Source organism: Echinococcus granulosus, assembly GCF_000524195.1.
Source record: "Echinococcus granulosus chromosome Unknown EG_S00077, whole genome shotgun sequence".
Lineage (NCBI taxonomy): Eukaryota > Metazoa > Platyhelminthes > Cestoda > Cyclophyllidea > Taeniidae > Echinococcus > Echinococcus granulosus.
Genome location: NW_020170457.1, coordinates 235142 through 258421, shown reverse-complemented (window position 1 = coordinate 258421; position 23280 = coordinate 235142). Strand labels below are relative to the sequence as shown.

Sequence of the window (23280 nt, the reverse complement as noted above, 5' to 3'; positions counted from 1 at the left end):
ACTGCCAGGGAAAGGATCCAAGAAGCCTGAATCGTCCGACTCCGACTTCTAATGTCATCATCAACAATTGTAGTTCCTCTCCTGCTGAAATCGCCACCACGACAAGCTGGATGAATGGTCAAGTTCATTACGAATTTTTTGAGTTCTAACAGTTTAGTGGGTATTTAAAAGCCTGCAAGCATATACTACTGCAAAATGAGTGGCATATGAATATCAGCACTGGCTGGCAAATTTGTATGTTGAGAAGTGCACGTCAAAAAATCCCAAACTGCACCTTACAGAAAGGAAAGATCACGCAAATTTAAATATTCTTTTGAGAATTATTTTGGCCAAAGTTTTCGCATTTGGTATGGGCCTGCTGAACGCATCAATCCATCGATGGCCTGGATTGCACATTTGATCTTTTCCCTTCCCCCCGTGTTCCGTCCCAAATCACATCTTTGATGTCTGTTGAATACCGAAAATGTGATTCGGGGTAGACTACCATAAAAATTCAGTGTAATCCGACCCCAAAGCTACAGGAGCCACTGAGAAATGCTTCAAGCATTTTACCTCTGGTGATGAATCACCTGATGATGATGCATCGCAATCCAGTGGGGAATTTTTAGTCTTCAAAACAACGCCAAAGTACAAGGAGTTATTGAAGATTAGCCTGCCAAACTGTGAATGGTGTGGAATCCGCTGACATCTCCATAGACTTATGCAGTTTTTTGTTAATCAGCAGACTGAAATGTGATGAGAGGTAGCTTTCATATCGCGACACTCGTTAAAAGAACAAATGCATCATTAGCTGTCACCAAACCAATCACTCACCACTCATCTCTCACTTCAAAAGCACGCATCAAGACATCTCAAGAAGACTACTTTCTTCGTGTGCATGTGTGCACTACGCTTCAGGCGGAACGAGTTAAACAACTCAATAACTTACTGATGGCGAAAAAGACCTACTGAGTGCAACAAACCAAAGGGTGTTCTCGAAGATCTCCTACTTGAGAGGCAGGCAGGACTGATCAACCAGTCACTGGGGTCTCATACCTCATATGGCAGAACTTACTCGTGAGAAAGGGGGTAAGGGCGAGATACCGCTTCATTCTCCTCCTCTGTGCTCTCTTAATGATACCTTTTGCAACTTAAAATAATTACCACTGTATCTTGACTTGGTCTGTTGACAGTGTCGGTCCTAGGGGTAAGAGTGCGCTCCCAAAGACCGGGAAAATCAAAAATTACTCACGAGCTAAGTCGAAAATCCATTTTTTAAAATTAGAATGTAATATAGAAGCATTTTGAAGCCTACAAAGTATACCACTTTTCTTAATTTAAGTAGAACGCTAGCAGTCGTAATGGTTTGCCCATTTAAAAAGTAATTTTAAGACACCATCGGCTTTTATTGATATGGGAGAATAGTACTGATGTATAATGGGACCAGATTAAGTAGTATGACTCCGACCAGATAGGTATTTGCAAGCCTCGTACCTGCCATAACTGGCTCCATCTAATCGGCGTTGACATCCCTCGAAATGGAATATGAGCTCCTCTACATACCATGGTTAACACTGTCATCTGATGTTTCATCTTTTTTGTGGCTATATTTAAAAAGTTGCCTTTGGCGTTTGATAAGCCGTTACACGCCCCCAATCTACTGATAATTTTGTAAGTAGTATCTGCCCACCCTTGTTTTGAACATTAAAAAGTAATCAAAAAGTGAACCGACACCCAATCAGTGCACTGCTTAAAACCACTAATGAAAACGTAATTCAAACGTTGCTATTAATCCTCGTAGTCAATCACAGACAGTGAGAGTCAAACATGTCATTGTCAAGACGTGGGGCGTCATTGGACAGGGATGTGACAAATTGGGCAGTTCTGCACTCGACTAATCTCCGATTCGTATGCACTGTGTTTACAGGCAGGACACATCCAAAACTGATATTCTGTCACTGGTTGACCCGTCACCACACAAATTGGGACTTTCGTTTCACTGCAAAGTCAAGAAAGAAGGAAAAAAGGGCCTGTCAGAGAGGCATTTGCTCAGGATGCGTGTCTACCTACACCCACTCCGTGGTGCCTGTCGCCATCATGGCATTGCGGCGGGTCATGCGTCCTTGTATGATGCTGTGTATGCATAGAACTTTCTCCTCAACAAATGTTGGACTAGTCATGTCCATTTTTCCACAAAAGCAAACGCTGAATACAGCAAGTCTCACCTACTAACAGCTGACAGCCCATCACCGCGCCTGAACGGTGGGGAATGGGAACGAAGAAAGCAGGGAACGAAGCTGAGCGACTGCTTACTTATTCTGAGCTGGGAGAAACTATTACATGTCAATAATTCCTTTGAAAGGGTAAAGGCAAATTTTGGCATTGATACAATGTTTCCTAGACGAGAATAGTCCATTTAACGTGAATAACTTATGCTTCTTTGGTACCACCTCGAATGCTTCAGTCAACTATGAACAGCCGTCTCTTCTAGAGGAATGGCCATGCAACTGGCGACATGTTCAGACGAAATGAAAGGACAAGGCGGTGTGTGCATTGTTTACAGCTCAGTAATGTTAATCTGCACTGATCTAGGTCGGAGTTCCAACACCACGCCCCTTAGGGAAGGGGGCATTGTGAATTTTTGGAAGGAAACCTCGAATTTAGATTGCATGGATGTTTATTGACTTTTACGCTTAAAAGTGAGGAAGACGAGGCTCAATTCAGCCTTGTCGTTGGTACTTTTCTTATTACACAGCTGTTTCTTGTTTTTGTTTAAGCGTTGAAAACCCACTAATTTTTCACAGGTACAAATAATCTTCATAGAGAAAGAGAGTCATCTACTTGTCCGATTCCCTTTAAATGCTCGTCCACTGACAAAATGGACGCACACCAAGCCATGCTAGTGACACACATTTATTTCCAAATGACTACAGGAATGGGACTGAGACGAGTAGATAGATGGATGCGCGATGACGAAATAGATGGATGGACGGACGGATGGTTAGATGATGAAATGGATGGATGGATAATTGATAGATCAGAAGTGGATGGCTGCACAACAATCATCAGTACAATTTATCATTCTTTCCCAATAGGACACATTACCTGCCTCAGACACCCAAGTTGCCAGAACTTTTCATGGTACCGGAAGCCAACAACTACCTTTTCCTTTACAACTGTGTTGGTGATCTCGCGTAAAAGCCCCCGAGGCTCATTCATCAGGCAGTGCAAAACAAAATCCTCATCTAATCACAAATATTCTAAGAGGACAGGCTAAAAACCCCGCGTTTTCGCCAAATGAAAGTCCATTTTTGATGTGAAAGAACTCCAAATCTCCCACTAAACAGGCATTGACAATTACTCCTGACGGATTGCCCTCAAGTTGTTTAAGTCCATGCGGGTTCTTCACCAAACCGATGCATCAACCTCTAGTAGCTGAGCACAGGAACCAACTCTAGGTGGTGCGTTCAACAACAATAAGTTGGATGAGAAGGCTGTACTTCTCCTCTGGCACCGAATTACCCCTCGGATGGTGGGGGAGACAAGTTCAAATCACCTCAGATTCATCCGGATGCTCTGAATAGTCAAGCGTAGTGCACCAATAGACAGAATGACATCTATGCTTTGCAACTCAGTCAAAAGGACAAGTGAACACATTTGACAGGTACCCCCTGAGTAACTAGAAGTTACAAGAGCTTTTTAAATCACAGATCCGTCGGTGTATTTGAGCCATCAAATCTTGCACCTTTGTGTATATGGGATTAAGGAAGAATAAAAAAAGGAAAATTATAGGCGCACGGAGTGTTGACACCTCTTTTGGCATTGCTAATACCTACCATTGGCGGCGAGTGACATTGACAAGCGCATGTCAAAGCCTTCTTTTACCAAATAAATCAACAAACGAAGCAGCGCTGAGAACCGAGGATATAGAATCATTTTTTTTTAACCAAATGAAACCTTTTTCCTCACACACATTGACAGAGAGTATTAAAGGAGGCTGCTGTCAAAAATCTCTTCCAAGTAATCAAATTACCGCACCCTTTTTGAAGAAGACTTCATACTTTACTCAACCTGCTCTTCAAGAGGTACGCCTTTCCCCCGCCATCATTTTTAACTGAAATTACTTTGAGGTCTATTGACAATACACTAGGCAATTCCCACCTCTATCCGTTTGGCAGCCTCATCGAAGAACCTTCTCTCCCTCCCCTTTTAGCAAATTTAAACCTTTGCTAAGTGACAAGGAGAGCGTATACCCTCACAAGCATCTGCAACCGCCCCGGCGTTTTGAATGATGCTCCACATTTTTTACACAATCTTACACTCTTACACAAACTCCAATCCTTTGACGGATGCGTGGGAATTTGCCATCTTCCACATCACCGAGATCAGTCTGATTTAATGGAGGCGCATTTGGGAGTGGATCCTTATTGAAAGACGACGAAAAAGGCCCTAAGCATTGAGCGGTAACATAACAGGCAGGCTGCTGGCAAGTGTAGTTTGTGTACCTCGTTAAAACTAGACAAAATTCATCCACTTAAGGTGGTATTAATCGGTCAGACGAAGAGAAATGTAGGAACACTATGGGCAGATGGAAGCTAGCTGAACAGACAAATTCCCAAAATGGCAGATGAAAGAAGACCCTGCTATTGCCGTAGGTAGGCGTTTTGGCAGGCCTACGGAATGCGAATGTTGTAAATGCGGGTTTATACCTGCAACACTCGATGAGTCATGCGCCAGACATCCGACTGCCACCCCCGCCACCCACCCCACTTCTTACTGGGTGAGGTCAAAATGAGCTAACGACGATGCACGACGGTAGTGTGGGTACGCAAGACATTCTGCACCTCACCTCTCTAAGGTGTTATCATCTCGGTTCAAAAATTTCATCGTTCCTGACTTATCCTCCCTATAAAATGTCTCTTCGATCTATTGTAACAAATACAAACAAGTGATTCATAAGAATTACCCTTAAATATTCCTCTGGGAACAATGAAGTGATTGTTTGTGTCACACTCACAGGCTCGTCTATGGATGAATTGGAAAGTGAGGCAACAACCATTCTAGAGGGTGAGGAGGGGTAGGGGGAACGGAGAGCCCTCCACACATCCATAAGGCTATGGTTGGAGCAAGGAGGAATGAATAAAGAGCAGTTAAGTAGGTTGGAATGAGGAGCACACTGGATCTGGGCCATACGCAAATTGACACATAGAGGCACCCAAGCGAGTGATAACAGAGGAGACAGTTTCCAAACTCTCAGACACTTGATTTCAATGTTTTAAGCTATTACGATCATGAGGTGAAAGAGACACTCCTTTCTTATTTACTACAATACCCAGCAGTGGTCAAGAGCTATAAAAGAAGGCTTTTTAAAGCTGATTTTCAAAGCTACCATTCGCTCCACGTGTGCGAAATAAAGCAGCTTTCATGTGTAAACTTGTTGCTGTCAAATAAATCGACTAGTCAATAGTACAGCATTTTGCGTGCTTATCAACCAGTCGGACCTACACAGACCAAAGTTTTCGTTTTTAACTGTATTTCACAAAATTCACAAATGTACTATCAGTGTCACATGTATGTGACGTCCCGATTTTCGTTTCCACTTAGGCATCTGTGTTGTCACTTAGGAATTTAATAACGTTAGACGTTAGAATTAGAGAAGAGAATCAATCAACTCGGTTCGAATGGTCTTTTTTGTCAAACAATGACGACATCACTTAAGCCACCAAACTGACCGATAAAAATGTTGCCCAAAAGGTGAAAGGAAAAAAGGGATTATGGCCTCCAGAGCCAAGCGTCCTATACGTACTTCGGATTCAGCTAAATTATTTGAGACAAAATTTGGACCAATCAGTTGCCATAAATTGATAAAGAAGAAGTGTCACATATTTGTGACTCTGGCAATGAACTCTAGATGCTAGTCAGTGCTTCTCACTTCAGTGCTTTGATTGATCATGACAGAGGTTAAAAAGCGTAGATTGTGAAGGTATTATCAAGGCCATAGTTGCCATCATGTTGACCTACGTTGCTGGGCTTACATCAACTCTCCAACTGTGGCAGCCACAGGCTCATTATCGTCCTTGTTTTAGCCACCGTGACCTTTATTATGGTCACCTACCACTCCACTGGTGTCAGTGTTATGTACTTCTAGAATAGGGCGCAAACTCTTTCAGTGAGATTTTAAAAGCATCGCACATTAAAGTGGATTAGCTAATTGGCCCACGAGGTGAATGTTTACTTGGGAGGGGTGGGCTGGCCGAGACTGCGAAAGAGAGGAGTTAATTATGCGTGCAGTAGGAAAAGATGCGGAGCAGGGCTTTTAACAACAAGAAAAAAAAAACAAGGTGTGAACACTGAGCGAACTCCTGCGTAGGTTACAAGGATCTGCGGGTGATGCAGGTAGCTTAACAGTCGATAAGGGAAAAGAGGAATAAAATCAAGATGTGTGCTACATAAAATGTGTGGTTTATTGATGTATTTTTTGTTGTTAATGATTGACTGATCGAGTGACATGTAAATTTTTGCTTTTTAAGTCATTTTAATGCCACCATCGTTATGTAAACGAGCAGTCCATTAACTATCCCCAAATGATTCATCCACCACCAATGGGTCACTTCTAGGATATGCACAACGTCAACTCCGGTGGGCTACTGGGTAGTGGATGCGTGCGTATGCGTGTTGGACTGTGGACTAGCTCAGACTTCCCAAATCGGAATACCTCTTTCAGGAGAAACATCCTGGGCTAATGAGTCAGTTGGAAGAAAGTGCTATTCTGACAAAGCAGCGTGCCTCATTCAGCTGCCAAATTTATCCACGAGAAGGCTTTATTTCGGATATGAATATGGGAGGGGGGGGGGAGGAGGAAAGAGACGTGAAGAGGGAGATAATCCCTAATCTCCCCAAAGACTCTAAGTAATAAATACCACCTCTTCTCGACATTCCATGGATAAAGGAAGGTAAAAACGGCGGTGGCTAAAAGGAGGACTTTGTCTCGGCCTCTAGAGCCAATGTTGAACTCGCAACAACCTTGTCTCTGACTGGACCAGGATCACCGATTAAAATGACCGCCATTTTAAGGACACAAAAGAACAAAAAAGAAGACTAGTCTCTTTACAGCTACTCCTTTTCTGCATGCAAAAAAAGACCCGCATAAAAGTATTCCATTACCCTCTACTTCATGAGAATGTCCTTAGGAGGTTTGGGTAATGTAAAGAAGAAGTAATATTAGCATTCACACCCAAGGTATCCTGACTGTAATGCTCAAAATGGTCTAGGTTGGTGAGTCTTTTCTAAAATCAGGGGGCTAAAGCATTACTATTCGAGCATTCATGTAGAGAGGAAAAAATACTTTTTTTGAAAAAGAAAAACAAAAAGTGACCTCACCTTTCTAACACCACATCCAGTTCAATCGACGAGGCCGATTTTATCAAGTTCTTTGGGGGATACCTGAAAAGCATTAAAAAGTAATAATAATCGAATCCAAATTGGAATAAGTAGGCAATCAACTAACCTGGTAAAAATTTCAAATATTAAGTCGTCAAGTTTTTGACGCTCCAATGTTGACCATCCGGGAAGATTTTGCAATTTCATGAATGCTTTTGAGGCTGTCGCAAAAGCCCCCGACTTTACTGCACACAGAGCTGAAACATGGAAAAGTACTACTGATTGGCTTTATAAGTAGTAAGGGGGCCATGTTGCCATTGTTATTACAGTACTTCTACTCTCCAACTCGAATTTCCTCATAAAAACCTCGAAAAATTGGAAGCGATGCAAAAATGCCGAACGGTAGAGCACCACCCAGTTTTACAAAGGTTGTCCGATAGGCGGAACTATCAAACCCTGGGCGCTACGCTCCCTACAGTAGAAGTAGCAATAGGAAGGCCTACGCCTCTACCCTAATAAATTAGGGTAGCTTTAATTACGTCTCCAGGAGTAACCCAAGCCCAACGTCACCTTAATGAGGCTTTAAAACACCCCCACTATTTGTTTACACTAAATTTTCACACAACAATTGGGGGGTGAAAGTCGGGGGAAAACCTTAGATAAATTAAAAGTTAATTATACTTAAAAGACGTGGAAATATACCAGGGACCTAAGTCGGTTGAATCACCATCTATTATGCCAAAAGATGTTCTAATAAAACAGCGCAAAAAACACTGATTTGAACGCCTATAAGATGGAGACGCCAAAATCCAGACCTGTAGAGAGGCGCTAGTAAAATTTATCGCCTATCTCACCAATGATGCTGTGTATCTTCCTTGCATCAAAGATGTCGTCGTAGTCCCTCAGCAGAATGGCAGTCCTCAAAGCCTGCTCAAATAGACCGAAATAGAGGTGGTGTTGTGACAACATCAAATAATGGCAGGCTTCTGCTCCACGCCATGGTTGGTCAATAAGTCTGGTGATTTCATAGCTGTTGGAGAGCTGAAGGAGATCATTCTGTTTCCCATGTGCTACTGCTTCGGTATCTTCAGTCTCGCGTCTTCGTGACCTTTCAGTAAAAGTAGCTTGATCGCCGAATACGCCTAAATCAGATCGTGAAGTGTCGCCTTCCTCCCCTGTGAAGATTGACTCCTGCTGATTCGGATTCTATGGTAGAAAAAAATCGTACATTGCTCAACAATTTTTTTATGCACAAGATTCTACGCAATTGTTTCATGCCTCAATTGACAATTTGGACTGTTCGTGATGCTTATCAATGAGAAGTCCGATCATAACATAGAATTTCTTTAAGGTTTTCAACTTCGCGCCTCCACTCTGGGCTAACTTTGTTTCCTAAAGTGGAAAGGTCACCAAAGACTAATAAGTAATTACTCGAAAGAGGAGTTTTGCGGAGTCAAGAAAATATCCAGCTCCTTTAAGCATCTCTATAGCCTCAAATGGACGTGATTGCTCCAGCATTCGATTCACCGAGGCGCGGAGTTGGCCAATCAATCGACGTCTGAGTGATGTCTTCGTAAGGACATCATCTTCACTCGAATCACCATCGGAAGACGAAGAGGAAGAAGAAACTTGTGTCAGCTGGAAGGCTAGGCTCCAGTCGTTCAGTTGAATGCAAACCTCCACAGCTTCTTTCAATTGGTCACACTTGAAGTAAGAAATCACGCAAACAATTAGATCCCAATTAACTTAAATATGAAGCAAACATTTTTGGCACTAGTTTCTTACCTTTATCAAGGCTTTAGCCGCAGGTGCGGCCAAGGAGACCCAAGTGAATATTCGTGCGATTTCCGGTAGTAATGAATGACCATCAGGAAGCTCATGGATTAGGCTTTCCATGGTGCTATAATCCCCCATTCGAAAGAGACAGTGGACTAGTTTTTTGAAATCGCCTCCCTGCCTGTAGAATTCAGAAGCTTGGGGCCTAAAATAACAGATGATAAACAATAGTTTGGATAGAATTGGAAGTGCAGACTTCTGCGCTTTGCTACTCAAATTTTTCCAGTAGTACGTAATGGAGAATTGGTAATACAAAGCAAGCTCAAGATTCGAGTGCCTCATCTATGATAGAGTTAAAGAAATCGCCCCAAACCGATCAAATAAAGCCCCCAATAAGCTAACCGAATGTCACAATTGAATTTCACCAGGGGTAATCGTTTCGCTTCGGAAGTCTAATCCCGAAGATACGTATAGCGGACTAAAAAAATCGGTTTTTTTGCCTTCCAAACACTGGAAAAAATATTATGATTAGCTACAGTTGATTTACCATTGTGCCTTGTCATAGTAGTGATCTCCCAGGGCATTCCAGACATCAGTAAGCTCGCTGTCCCGCACCACCGCACCAAACTCTTTGGCCAGTTGAGCTACTCTGAACCAATCCCCTAGACGTCGACGCAAATCAATGGCCAAATCGCATCTGTCAGTGCTGAGGTACAAGCGTTCTGCTCCATCAAAATCACCAAAATGCGCTCGAACTTCGGCCTGTAGAAGGGAGGAACAACTCGATGTTGTGTGGCTCTTCAACCCTTCAGGACATAAGGTCAATGACCGCAAAAGTGACAACTCACCCTCCGCACCACTTCTGATTGAATGTTACGAAGCTTTTTGACAAAGTCGATGCCCTGGTAGTATTGGCACATTACAAAGCCCACTTCGGCTTCATTCAACTGCATTTCTTGCAATGCGGCTTCTGCATAGGATTGCCTGAAATGGCAGTAAGTAAGTAGCATGGGATCGTGAGTGAAGGCATTTCAGCTCGCAGCTGACATTAGGAAAGTTGAGGAGTGGTTTCTGATAAGACAAGCTAGGCCCTACCATAATTTTGGATGTGGATGTTCTTCCACATAGGCCTTCGCTTTGTCCAACTGCTTGTGCTCAAGCAAACCTCTGCATTCAGCAAGAGTCTAGGTCAATATAAGGAATGGGGATAATTCAAGATAAATTATGGCTGATTGAAAGCTTTCATTCCTTACTTTAAATAAGCATTTAAGATAGCATCGAAGGAGAATTTTAATAGAGGAATTCAAGCCTCTTCTGCACTCACTTTGCATGGAATACGAGTAACCAGATCCAATTTTGGATGCTCACATTGCTGTATAATATCGTCCAATTGAACACCAACAACTTCAAGATCAGCGAAACGGGCAATATAGACGCTTGAATGGATGGGAGGTTCTGCCTCAGTATCGCGAAACATGACCAACTTAGCCTTCTCCATGATGGCAAATGTGCTCGGATTGTCCTGATAACCATTAATACTAGCCAGTGTGAGAATTTATTTACAAAGCAAAAGAATGCATTGTTGGCATTGTATCAACAAATTCACCGAGAGCTTTTTACAAGCTCCACTGAGTGTAGCAAATGGCAATAAAAATCGCCGTTAATAATAATAAACCCCAACTACCAATTTGAGTAGTAACATACGGTTGAGAATTTTAAGTCCCAAACTTCTTTACGAGAGAATTCAGCAAATTTTGAGGAAAGTCGCTCCATTATAGGGGTGTCACCATCTTCACTCTCGGGAATGGGATGTAGTGAGAGTACTCCATGTTCGTCGATTAGACCGAAAACCCTGTTTGCAATAGACGTACTTGTTATTTAGCTTGAAGGCCCGTAGCTGAGGCAATTTTCGGGTTATACTTAGAACCCAATTAGACACATTTCACCATAAATCTCCAAGACAGAGGGACTACTGTTTCTCAAACATGAATGGCCGAAAAATAAACAAGGAAATTATAAAATCCCAGAACTTATGGTAAATTTCCACCTAAACTCCAACCCTTACTTGGAAAATACTCAAAACTCCTCGCTCTGTTTGAAATACAAGGTGTCTATTTGGAAAAAAATAGGTAAATAAGCTATTACTCACGTTGCGTCACAGTTCACTTCAATACGGACAGGCAGTTTGTCAGTTGCGTGAATACAAACTTCGGGCCAGAGCTCAGGCAGGCGGTACCGAATCACATTACCGTTGCTGCGAGCAATGAAAAGACTACGTGTCTCACTGGTAGAAAGGGCTACGATGGGATTTTCTGAGGGTTCGATGGCCAGTAGCTTTGCCATATTTGTGTCTGTGGCTGTGGACGATGACCCGTCCAGATTGAGAGGGGGTTGAGAGGCAAGGGAACCGTCTTTTTGATCGATGTGACACATTCTGAGAGGTAGAGATTTCAAAATAATGTTTGGCAATATGAAAAGCTTAAGCAGTGGGATTGAAAGAATTTGAAAATGATTTATGATGAGGTGTGATCCAAAATGTGATTTGCATCCTAATGTGGTCATTGCCCCGTATTTGCGCTAGCTTTGAGTCCCATTTACGGTATAGCCCAATGGTCGTGCTACATCAGGAATCTGTTGCTAAAGCGAAATGAAAGGGGCTCTTAAACTTCATATGCATGAATACGGAACTTAACAAACAATTCGACAGCCTCAAGACGAGCTCTGTGAACGGTAGATGCGAAGGGAAAGACAATGTTCTGCCTTCCGTTACAATATTCACTGACTCATCAAAAAAAAACGTTAACAGGCATGATTGCAATCAAAAATATCAAAGGTAAATAATAAGAGAACTAATGACAAGTATCTTACCGCTGAATGGCCTTCCTCATCTTATTCCGAGTCTTGACAGCAACACCGATTTCAAAGAGAGTTTTTGGATTTTTAAACTGCCACAAGAAGACGATTGATGCATTCGCAATCACCACATAATTCCCCGTCATTACTGAAAACTTGGGTTCTAGCTCGGTGGTCATGCAATCAGCAATGCACCCCAGGCTGTTGTACACCGTTATTTGATACTAAAATCAAGTAGATAATTTATTGAAACTAATTGCAAATTAGTAAAAACTGATTTACAACTGCAAAACTTACAGGTGTGCTGATTGATTCAATCTTGTGTGTGACAGCGCAGAAATCGCCATCGCCACAAATTCCCAGAAGATTGTCTACCGACCGAATATGTGTCTATTTTTTTGAAAACAAATAATGGGGAAAATCCTCCTTACTATGCCTCGCTTAACATCCCAAAACATCACACACCGGTCCATAGAGTCACTCCTAGTGAAAGTATAAACCAAGGTATGGGCATTGGCACATAACGTCCACTCGTATTTAAGTCGCACATTTGCAAAGTAGATGTAGGAGTCGATGGCCATTGCAAGGCGAAGGGAGCCACTACCCTCCCAGGTGCAAGCAGATGGTCCTTTGCCCGGTATTGTGAGGGAATGCAAATGCTTTAAGGAAATAGATCTAGGCTATGCAACAGCTTCTCAAGGCTACTCCTCTGCAGCTAACAACCTACATCACCAAAGGGGTTGTAAAACTGAACTACACCAATATTTTCCAGATTTTCCGGTTCAGAATCACAAGCGAATCTCTGCTGTCCACAAATTGCTAGAATTGAACCGCTCTCGTTCCATTCACAGCACGTTATACTAAGTCCGGTGTCAAGAAGAATAGGAGCTAGAAAAGAACTAGTGTTGAAAAAGAACACGACTTACTTAAATCCTGATCATTCCGCATTATTTGACACCGTCCTACGTCAAAGCAGACAGCCAGAGAAGGACTTTCTGGGTCACACAGTCCTTTGTCAAACCGATACCACGTAAAATCAACGAGTGATACGGCTCCATGAATGTCGTATAGGCAATAAATGGGCAATTTCCTCTACAAATTAAGCAACGCGTCAAAATAAGGCCTCAAAAATAATGAACAGCCACATTTTTAACCGGTAATATTACCAAAAAGATGCCGAGAGAATCGTAGACGTGAATTTCGCCAGACGAAAGACCAAACAAGAGAGAACGACCGTGAGGTGCCCAATCAGCGCAAACCAGTTCTGCGCACTTCAACTCCTTGCACCATATGCGGTTTCCATCGACGGATCCCACTATGACAACGCCATCTTCGTAGGCGATGCAAATACGCCGACCTTCCTTATCCCACTAAAGGAGGCAATTTATTCAGAGCTGTTAACTGATTCAGTACCTTTAAGCCACGAACGCGGGATTTGTTCCGATTGTTTATCATTTCCTCATACCACGAGCCTTTATAAAGCATCCATACGATAATGACTCCATGCTCGTCAGCTGTTGTCAGTTTCTCAAATTGCTCGTTCCAGGTTATCAACTGAATCGTACCTAACCAACTTAAATAAGCCAAAACCCACACAAACCAGAATGCCCCTCTAGTGTCTGATTCATTGATATACCATTTTGCAAAGCTGATCCCTTGTTTGCGTCAAACTTACTCGATTCGAATTTGAGAACCTTTAGCAAGCCATTCTCACCACCACATGCGAGGTAGCCATGATTAAGGCTCCATGCCAGTGTTGAAATTTTAGGATTGTTTGGGATAGCAATCTTAAATAAGAGTACACAGTTATGATTAATTAATATTAACCTTCTTGCTCAAATATGCAAACATTGTTGGGCAGACCTTCAAAAACCTAGAAAACTACTATTTTTACATTTCGATACATATAAACAAACCACTGGTTGCTAAATAGCTTAAATATTAGTAAGTTTTTCTTGCTGCAGCAACATCATCCCGCCATATTTTTATAACACCTAAGAGACGAAATGCGATGGTCCAAACAATCTATTTATTACTGATTAGCATAATGAACACCCGAAAATGAAGAGATATTTCTTAAGCAATATTTTGCCATCTAAACTCACCTTAGCTTTACAATTTATTCGAATGCTCTCATATTTGTCAAAATATCACCACGTATTGCTAAACTTTATCGGCTAGCTTAAACCGAACCAGGAGAATAGACACCTAACCTGTGTTCCGGTACCTTCCCGAGGCCAGAACTGTACCTCGGACCTTACGCAGACTGGCTCCTGAATACCAGTGCAATCCCGCACCCTCAGTAGTGTCGAGCAGACGATACGCCGCTCAACCCACTCTAATTTCCCACCCTCACACTGGAACAACAGAAACACCACGAGCGTCATTCAAACTGCATAAAACTCGTAAAAATCTGTGAATTTCCAGCATTTACGCAAAAGTTCGCGGGTAAAAAAAAATCAGGCCTCCCTTTTCGTCTTTTTCCCATTTCTAGACGGTTTCTTCGCTGGTTTTTCTCTTGAAGATTCCGCAGCCGAGGACGTTTTCGCGATCGTCTTCTATAAAAAGCAAAAAAATAATAACCTCAAGCTACAGATAAACGAACTAAAGAAGCCTACCTTGATAACTCACCACCCTAGCCAACTTTCGAATTTCTTCTTCCTCTTCCACACTACTCTCCTCGCTCTCTTCTTCAAGTGGTTGATCAGCCTCATCTCCCTCTTCCAGTGTGACTTCAGACGATGCCTCGCCTTGTTTCCGTCTTTTTTTTCTGCCTCCGCCGACTAGTTCCGTTGCATAGGGTACCTTATGTACCGACTTGTTGTAAGTCCGCGTTAATGCGGACTTCACCTGAAGGGGAGAAAGAGGAGCTAACCATGCAAGCCACATCGGTCTTTTGCGCTTCGACAAGGCCCTACTCGCGCCACTTGCGCTACTAGTCGTCCCAAGTACTGACTTAATTCCAGGCTCTTCTTTGGAAGCTACTGCAACGCTACACTGGTAGCAGCAGCATTTGGAACCCATGGGAAAAGAACCGTAATCTCAAATGAGCTAAGGAATCTTCCTGCTATAAGGCAAAACCACCTTCGATCCTCTTTGTTTTTGAATTGTGGGGAAGTGTGACGATGTAAGCAGAAGGTTTTCTCTTTAAGGAGTGCTGACGAAAACACCCAAAACGAGAAGGACAGCTGCATACTTGACTACGTGAGTCTTTTCAGTTACTTAAGTAGAAATGGCACCAACAAATAAATTAGGAAAAGAGGAGACAAAGAATGAGCAGACAGACCCACCTTGGCGTCGATGTTCTTCATGAGACCTGGACGACCCTGCCACGTGGTCAACTCAACCAAACTGTCCATATCCTCGCGCAACAGCTGGTAGGCGTCTAGGCACTCCAGCACGCTGTTGATATCACCTGGAGAAGGAGTATCGAAGGATGATAGAGGCCACCCCACTTAATCTACTTAGTGAGTGAGTCAAAAAGCAGGACCTAATTGTAGAAATACTCCATCACTGTAGGCGCTGTGAGGCAAGAACTAACGAAGCGTTTGACAAGATCATGAAAGTTGGTAGATGGTTTGGAAGAAGTTTCCTTCTACTACGGAAAGTGAGTCATGCCCCGAGTAGAAGGCTTGTGGGTTTCATATTTTCTGCTCGTCACCATACCTTCTTTCAGCGGTGCTGACAGTCGCACAGCCAATGGATGCAGGTAGTCCAAAAGCAGCGACCGCGAATCTGTCGCCCCGCCATGCGTCGAAAGTCGCATGTGCTGCGACAACTCTGCCAACAGTCGCGTGTTTTTCGTCTGCGTGGAGTTCCGACCGAACCACGCTGGAGAGGAGATCGCTCCAGGGCCTCCAGGCAACGATCCCCTCAGCAGGCGACCCGGTCGAAGGCTTGCAAACACAGCTTGTGTCGGTAGCAATGACCACCCGCCGGTTGATTGCACCACTCGACTAACGATATCACCCTGTGCAATATCTACTGCGGCTTCAGCAAGAAGATCCAGAGTTTGCTGAGGGTTCCCACTGAAGAAAAAGGGAGACTTGTAAACAAAACCCGCACTCAAATCAAAGTTTGTGGTATTTTTTTGCCCTCACTTCGCAGCCACTGGACGAACGTTGAGGTAGTTTTCCTGTACAAAGAGTGGACCGAGTGAGTAGTCCTGAAAAAAGAGGTCCATTGCCTCGGTGAAGGAGACGGGTTTGCCATCAATGTTGGTTGCGAAGACCTTACGAATGACTTCGAAAGGACCCAATCGGAGGTTTTTGTAAGCTGCAGCGGCGTTGGCAGTGATATCAGCCTCGGCAACGTCGGTTTTGTGATGGTCACCATTCATGCACCACATTTGAACTGAGTTTATAACCTAGGGAGAGAATAGAAGGTGTGGAGAAAAGATTTATTGCTGATAATGTGTTAGTGAGGGACTGAAACAGTTTTAGGGTTAAGAGTGAAGGCTGAACGGAACCAAAAATTTGAACACGGAGAGTGCGCCAAAAGTTCTCACACTATGGCATATTCAGCAGAAAGAGTGATGAGTTGTCACCCTTTGAGAGGGAGCAACAGAGTTCTGCTATACCTTGAATACTGCGGGAATGTGGCACCTAAATCAACCACCGTCAGCACATATGTCCGGCTATGAATGTAAAGTTCTTCCTTGTGGATTCGTCGTCCATGAGCAGACAAGGATGGACTAGTGTGACAAGTGTAGACCACTCTCCGAACGTCCCAACTGGCCACAATCATGATTGCAGGGCATGGAGGAGGAACCCCAAAAGTGATTCACTGGAAGTGAACTACAAGTCTTCAATCTGCTTAGTTTTATACCAGGTAGACTAAACAATCGAAAATGAAGCATGTTTTAAGCCTGAAAACGAAAGAACATGCTACTTAAACGGGTTGACCGGGATTTAAGTAGATAACCAGTGTGTGCTCAGTAGCGGAAATAGGGTCTAATCCCTCTCCTCCATAGAGTGGAGGGAATATTCCAAAAGTAATCCCGGAAAGGGAAGTAGAGCTGGTACTCAATAACCAACAAACCAAACAAAAGGAAGAAGGAAATGAGTGAGTGAGTCCCCAGCCTACCTGCCGTAAATCATGATTACTTGCGCTGATGATCTCGTTGAGAGCCGCCGAACTGACGTTAACACCCTCACGACAGGCCATGGAGAGCACGGCAGCTTTGATTTGTTCTACGCGTGGACGATGAAAGCGGAGGTCCAGACAGTAGTTAGCCAAGGAACGAATCTGAGATTGAGACCAGAGACTCAAATCAATTAACCCAACAAGACTGGACTCAGGTAGTGAACCCTTTTCAATGGGCCACTGAGAACGGTGAAGGTATTCAACAGGAATTGGCAAGAGTTGATTTCTTTAAGTCATTTTAGGAAAGCTGATGGAAAATTCTTAGAAATTGACTGATGCTACATTTAATTCAGAAAAAAAGAAAACATTTCTACACCCCCAATTGTTTGTTCTACGACAGATGAATCATAGACTGATTAATTGCGGCTGTAGGCGTTGGCTTCTCGGATCAAAGTGCGTGACTGAAAAGTGTAGGAGACTCGTGACGGATTAATGCCACTTTGGATATTTAACCGACTACAGCCACAACCACGAGTGTTAAATTAAAGTTCGCAGAACAGCCAGAAGGAACTCACCTTAGGCGATTGTCGATCATTACAGAGGCAGATGACAGGCACCTTGGAGGTCTTGATGACTCCAATTAGCTCCAGCATTCCGCCTCGATCTTCGTTGCCCGCCATTCCGTCCACCTCGTCCATGATCAGGACGTGAGAAGTTAGTGCCAAGGTTTTTGCTGCAGAAAAGGTGAGCAAACAGTCGTTCAACGCCTATTAAAAGAGACTTCACTGAGGCGGCAAGCAACACACACACGAACCACTTGAGAGGTCAAAAGATCCAGAGAGGGAGCGCATGTCCAGGGCCTGAACAACCTCTTCCTGTAGAGAGCGTTTTGATCGCGTGTCGGAGGCGTTCATCTCAATGGTAGCGAGATTTAACTCCGCGCACACCACTGAGGCAGTTGATGTTTTGCCCACCCCTGGAGGACCCGAAAGCAGCGCTGCACGTGCCCAAGCGCCCGTGTCGCTCGATCCACCAACTGCCCACGGCGGTGCCGACGAGTAGGATTTTGCTTTCCGACCTAGCATGGAGAGGAAAGGGAAATGGTGAAAGGTCCAGCTATGATTAAGCTACTTATGTAACATTGGTTTTCGATGATTTTTCCCCTCCATAATGATTCCCTAGTGTCAAGGCAGGGGAAGAGAAAGATATTGGGAATAATCTGAGTGGATTCGCACTTTAGCTTGAATTTTGGCTTTGAGTTTAACTTAAAAGTGCAGTTCCACAACCCACCAGTCGCATAGTCCTCCTGCCAACTGGACAACCACGCGTAGAGACGATTGGCCGGACTAGCAGCCCCATTCTGTCCCACCAACTCTTTCCTGGTCCTCGGTCTATACTTCTCCACCCACAATTCCTGAACCAGCGGCACTGTTACCGCTGTCTTCGTTAGTGATGGAGATGGAATCATAGGTCGATCTGTCAGCAGAACCAGTTGATTATCTTCATCCTTCACTTTCTTCCCCTTCTGAGGAGGAGTCAGCAGCCGCCCCGAAATGGTGCTGGATGGTGTGAGACTGAGAGCAATATCACAGTTGTCATCACCCTCTTCTCCAGCGTCAACCTTGCCGAAACCACGATCGACGAGATCAAAAAAGGCCTCCTCAGTGAGTTGCGGAGTGCCCAGACTGACGGCCTTGTTCAACTTGCTGGCACCAGAGTCTCGACCCACCACCAGATAGGAGGTGCGTTTGCTCACTGCCTGGGTCACCCGACCGCCACCGCGTTGAATTAGGCGCTCTGCCTCCTCTCGCTCAATGCATTCCAACACGCCGGTAATCACAAACGTCTTATTCGCGAAGCAGGTCGAGGTGTTCTATGGAAGGAGGGAGATGTTATGATTCACTTTTAAACTTCGAAGGATCATAAAGAACTGTTTCGAGGTTAACAAAACTAGCGCCAGGTATTTTGGTGTTTTAATTTTACTCAGACCAAATGAGTTCTTCAGTCTCCGTGGATTTCGAACAGTAGCTTGGTAGCATGACATCCTGTTCATGTCATCACCGTAAACTGTCCACCAGTCTTTCTATATCCAGATCAACGTCAAATAACGGCCTTCAGGGAGGGCTTTGAGCACTACTTTGGTGACTATGATAACCAAACCCTATTGAGATGCAACAACCTTAATTTCGTGGAGTGAATATCACACTCCAACGAGGGAGAAGAGGGCGTTTTCCGTAGATGGCTGAATCTGTGAAGACGCACGAGATAGAGGTTGTTAAGACCACGTCCACTGCTAGCAATAGCTCTAATCTCGTGTTATGCAACAAAATGATTAACACTTCAGACGACACCCGACTTGAGCTACTTGCAAACGAAGGAAGCATGTGAATAAGAAAAAAAACACCTCCGAAAGCTCCAATGGCTTAGTTGAATCCAGACAGTCGGATGGTTGGAAATGGAATAAAAAAACAAGGTGGCAGTGAGGAACGGATGTGTAATGCTAGACTCAGTGAAATGACCTTAAACTATGCATTGTATTAAATGGAATGGTTTTGCATAACGAGTCCTACAAATAGCGCTTGACACATGAAGCACACCTACTGCGGAGCATCAATCCGCCTTGAACAGTAGCCAATTTGGTGGAAGTTCAAAAAAACCTCAAAAATTACCCACTCCAAACCAATAGATTCTCTAGGAGATAATGAAGGAACCCAAATATCGTGTTTGGTTGCGCCATACCTTTATCTATCGCCGGAAAAGAATAGACTCTCCGTGGAATTGAAAAAAAGAAGCATCTTCAGTCGTCACCGTCAAGATTTAACCAAGAAGCGGTGGGAAATCAGGGAATAAAAAAGAATGCGCCTTTTATAACGTCTCACCTTTGGTATAAGTCTAGAGCCAAGAGCCTGGGGCCCTTCACGATTCTGCAACTTCCAAAAATAGGGCCTTCCACCACTCGACCCTTGTTTGGGTGTTATCGTCGATGGTGATTTCTCCGTTTCCGGAGTCGCGGCTGAAGGTACTAACTTCTTCTTCGGAGTAGTGGTTCTCGACGATGTCTGCAAAGTAATATGAGACCGTATCGCATTAGTCTTCGCTACCATCGTCACATATGAGTGACGCTCCAGATTCTCCACCGGAAACGGGACTTCGCGAACATATGCAAGACATTGACTTAAAAGACCATGTGGTAAATTTAAAGAGAAAAAAGAAAGGATTATAACAACTGGGGCTATACAGGAACAAAATATATCGGAACAGAGGAGATCACTTTTTTTCCCAAACCCTAGTGACTCACGGCTTTCCCAAGTCTATCTGCTTTACAAACCTACTGTCCAGCATTAACAGGGTGTTTGATAGCGGAAGATGCCGTCCAGATATACTATTAATAAGTCGATTCTAGCAATGAATCAGTCGATGCTAGATGCACCACGTTTGAGAAGATCCTCTACAAGAACAGCCATAACCCGAAAGCCTATGTAACTACATTTCGGTTTTCTCAAATCCACCGAACTGTAAACAATGCGCGCAAACTGTCAAGACAGCAATGGTGGAGCGCTGCTGGCACCAAACTTGTAGCAAAAAGGGTTCGAGTGATGTTGATGAAGCCTGCTAACCACCAGTTTCGGATTTCGACGACATAAACAAACAGGTTGCAAAAACATCAGGTAGTCCGCCATCTCAAAAAGTGCCGCCATGATAACATTCGCGAAAGACGCTAGAACTTCCAACACTGCAGCTATGTTATGCAAACGAATATCAAGCGTTAGACACAGAAAAGGTGGCTCAAAAACACCTAGAAAAAGTTCCAAATAGAAGCCATTTTGTTAACCTTTATCGGCGGCGTTTCCGGCACAGTTTTCGCGGCAGAATTTTCGTCCACTTTGTGCACGAACCCCCTCCTTTTCTTATGTGTATCTTTCGATCTCTGAAAATGAAATAAAACGATGGAGAGTTGTGTCACTACCACAACAGTTTCACAAAACCCGTTTTCTTGTGAAAAGAACTAGTGAAAGTCACTACAGAGAAGGCGATAGAGTATTCAGAGGTATTTGAGAGAGCATCGAGGACCTTAACAACACCACGACTTTTGGAATGAAAGAATATTATTATATTACCTGCCATTCGTTTCAGAAAACAACGCTTTTGGCGAGAAAGAGTTAAAAATTCCTCTAGACTTCCAAAGAAGGGAGATAAAGCAATAAGTTACATAGTTTTGGGGAAAATAACTTAAAATTACCCAGAGGTAATTTAAACGGCGTCCACCTCTGCTTAAATTGAGGTCCATAGTCAGCATTACCAGGAGATGCTTTCACATGTCTACTTGTAAGTATGTTTTGCAACGGAACAAGAGCCTCATGATTCTAGCAACAGGATAATGACAGTAAGCTAGTTCGATATTAACTGAATTTCCCAATTTCCTAATATGAACAGTAAAAAGGTGGTATAAGACATAGGGTTTTCAGATCCGGAGATGCCATATTTTAACAAGCCTGCGTTCGATCAGTACTAGTGAAAGCAATCTTAGAAACTTAATCTACTCAAAAGACTTGTTCAAGGAAGTTATAACTATGCATTAGCTGAATCCAATCCCCGTACTTAAAACCATCGATCTATTCCAGAAAGGAGGCCTTATGAGCCCCTACCCAAATGCATCAAGACCTTCGAGCTAACCTTTTCGGGTGGCGTCTTTGAGACATCTTTGGAGGCGTAACTATCACCCACTGGGCTTGTGGATGGTCTCTCTTCCTTCCGTACGTCATGGGATACCTAAAAGGTTGAGTAAAAGGTTAGAATTTGTATTAATACCTCAACTTTCTTTACAGACTCACTTGCCAAATACTCATCATTGAAGAACCAAAAATACGGGTAGTACAAGAAATAGGCAATGTAGTTTACAAGGAAAAGCTGAGCAGCGCGTTTACGAAGATCCACAAGCAGTGGTAATAAGTCATTCAAAAATGTCAGTTTAACAGGGTTTGTATCCAGATTCAATGCTGTCGTCCACAGAACTGCGGCGTAGCTCTTGGAAACCAATGTTTATCACTAAACTCAGAGCGCAGGTTTAACGAATGAACCATAGCACTCCCTTTAGCGACTGCAGCTAACCCACCTGCGCAGTTTTTAGCACGTCTTTCGAGACAGGGCTGTCCTTCACCTTGCTCACAGAGTGCCTCTTTTCCCTGCGCAGAAGCGCAGGTGATGGCATCAGTGGTTTTCCAACCATAGAAGCGGAAAGACAGATTTCATCATCGTCCGTTTTTCTGCCACTCTGAGGTGTTGTCGGAGTCTCGGGAACCAAAGCAACAGGCTCTTTTCGCTGTGGTGGTGTCTAAAGCAAACGAGAAACATCCTGAGTTTACATTCACTTGGTAACATTTCAAGTCTACAGTACAACGTACCTTGTGAGACAATGATGCAAAGAAATCATCCACTGAGATCGCCCTCTTGCTCTCCTTTTTTGGCTGATCAGTAACTTTTGGAACTGAAAAGAAATCATGAAGAGTTTTGGGAGATTTGGATGGCCCTCTAGCCTTCTTTTTCATTTCCGCCTTCCTCAAACTCTCTTCGAAGGTCAATTGCACCTTGCCCCTTGGACCCTCTGCCTCTGTATCACCAAGGTCCAACGCAAAAATTGATTTTCGACGCTTTGGAGAGCGTCGATGAGCATGCTGGTACGGATCCTCACCAGCTTCACCCTCTTCAAATGTAGGGATCTTACGTTTCGATGTCTGAGAAGTGCGTTTTTTGGGGATGACTTCTAGATCCATTTCTACAAGCGACTAGATCGAACGTAGGAAAAATAAGTTACCTTTGTTAGTAAAACTGGGATTAGCAATAGTGTGCGATCTTTTATGCTTCCGCTTCAATTTTGGCGACTGGAATTCACTTTCTGAAAGCAGATAAAGTGTGTGCGCAAACAGTATCCACAAAAGAGTACAAATTAAATCAGTTAGGGAATGAAAGGCATAAAAACACCTCAAGTAATCATTGTCAGGCCATTGTAACGACTAAAACTTTATAAAAGGGGCCACCAAAATAGCAACATGCGGGTTGCATACGAGTTTCCAGGGAAAAAAAAACCTGAAATCGCCCTTGTAAGACTAGACAAAATAATAAAGAAGTTAAATTTCGGGCATTGAAATGAATTAACTACGCACCTGAACTCGAGTCATCGCAAATTATCCCTCTCTTCGAGTCAGGCAT

The 23280-nt window shown here is 43.5% G+C and overlaps 2 protein-coding genes across 2 annotated transcripts; both read right to left on the bottom strand. All coding sequences in view use genetic code 11, as the record gives it.

Annotated features, from left to right (window-relative positions):
- Positions 1–1830: 1830 nt before the first annotated feature.
- Positions 1831–13839, bottom strand: EGR_07444 (WD repeat-containing protein 35; the record flags this gene model as incomplete). Its single annotated transcript, XM_024496693.1, has 21 exons — positions 1831–1978; positions 7360–7422; positions 7487–7616; positions 8214–8565; positions 8791–9063; positions 9145–9340; positions 9683–9897; positions 9984–10119; positions 10231–10319; positions 10460–10657; positions 10840–10987; positions 11285–11569; positions 12004–12212; positions 12286–12378; positions 12420–12647; positions 12716–12876; positions 12915–13080; positions 13155–13358; positions 13402–13553; positions 13589–13775; positions 13816–13839. 21 exons carry the CDS (start codon positions 13837–13839, stop codon positions 1831–1833), a joined length of 3657 nt encoding a protein of 1218 aa, XP_024348899.1.
- Positions 13840–14478: 639 nt separating this feature from the next.
- EGR_07443 (Replication factor C subunit) lies at positions 14479–23280 on the bottom strand (the record flags this gene model as incomplete). The annotated part of the gene is made up of 16 exons (XM_024496692.1): positions 14479–14546; positions 14607–14838; positions 15279–15403; positions 15655–16016; positions 16089–16354; positions 17074–17313; positions 17649–17806; positions 17888–18151; positions 18364–18946; positions 19953–20132; positions 20906–21001; positions 21748–21843; positions 22187–22405; positions 22476–22846; positions 22886–22966; positions 23235–23280. 16 exons carry the CDS (start codon positions 23278–23280, stop codon positions 14479–14481), a joined length of 3387 nt encoding a protein of 1128 aa, XP_024348898.1.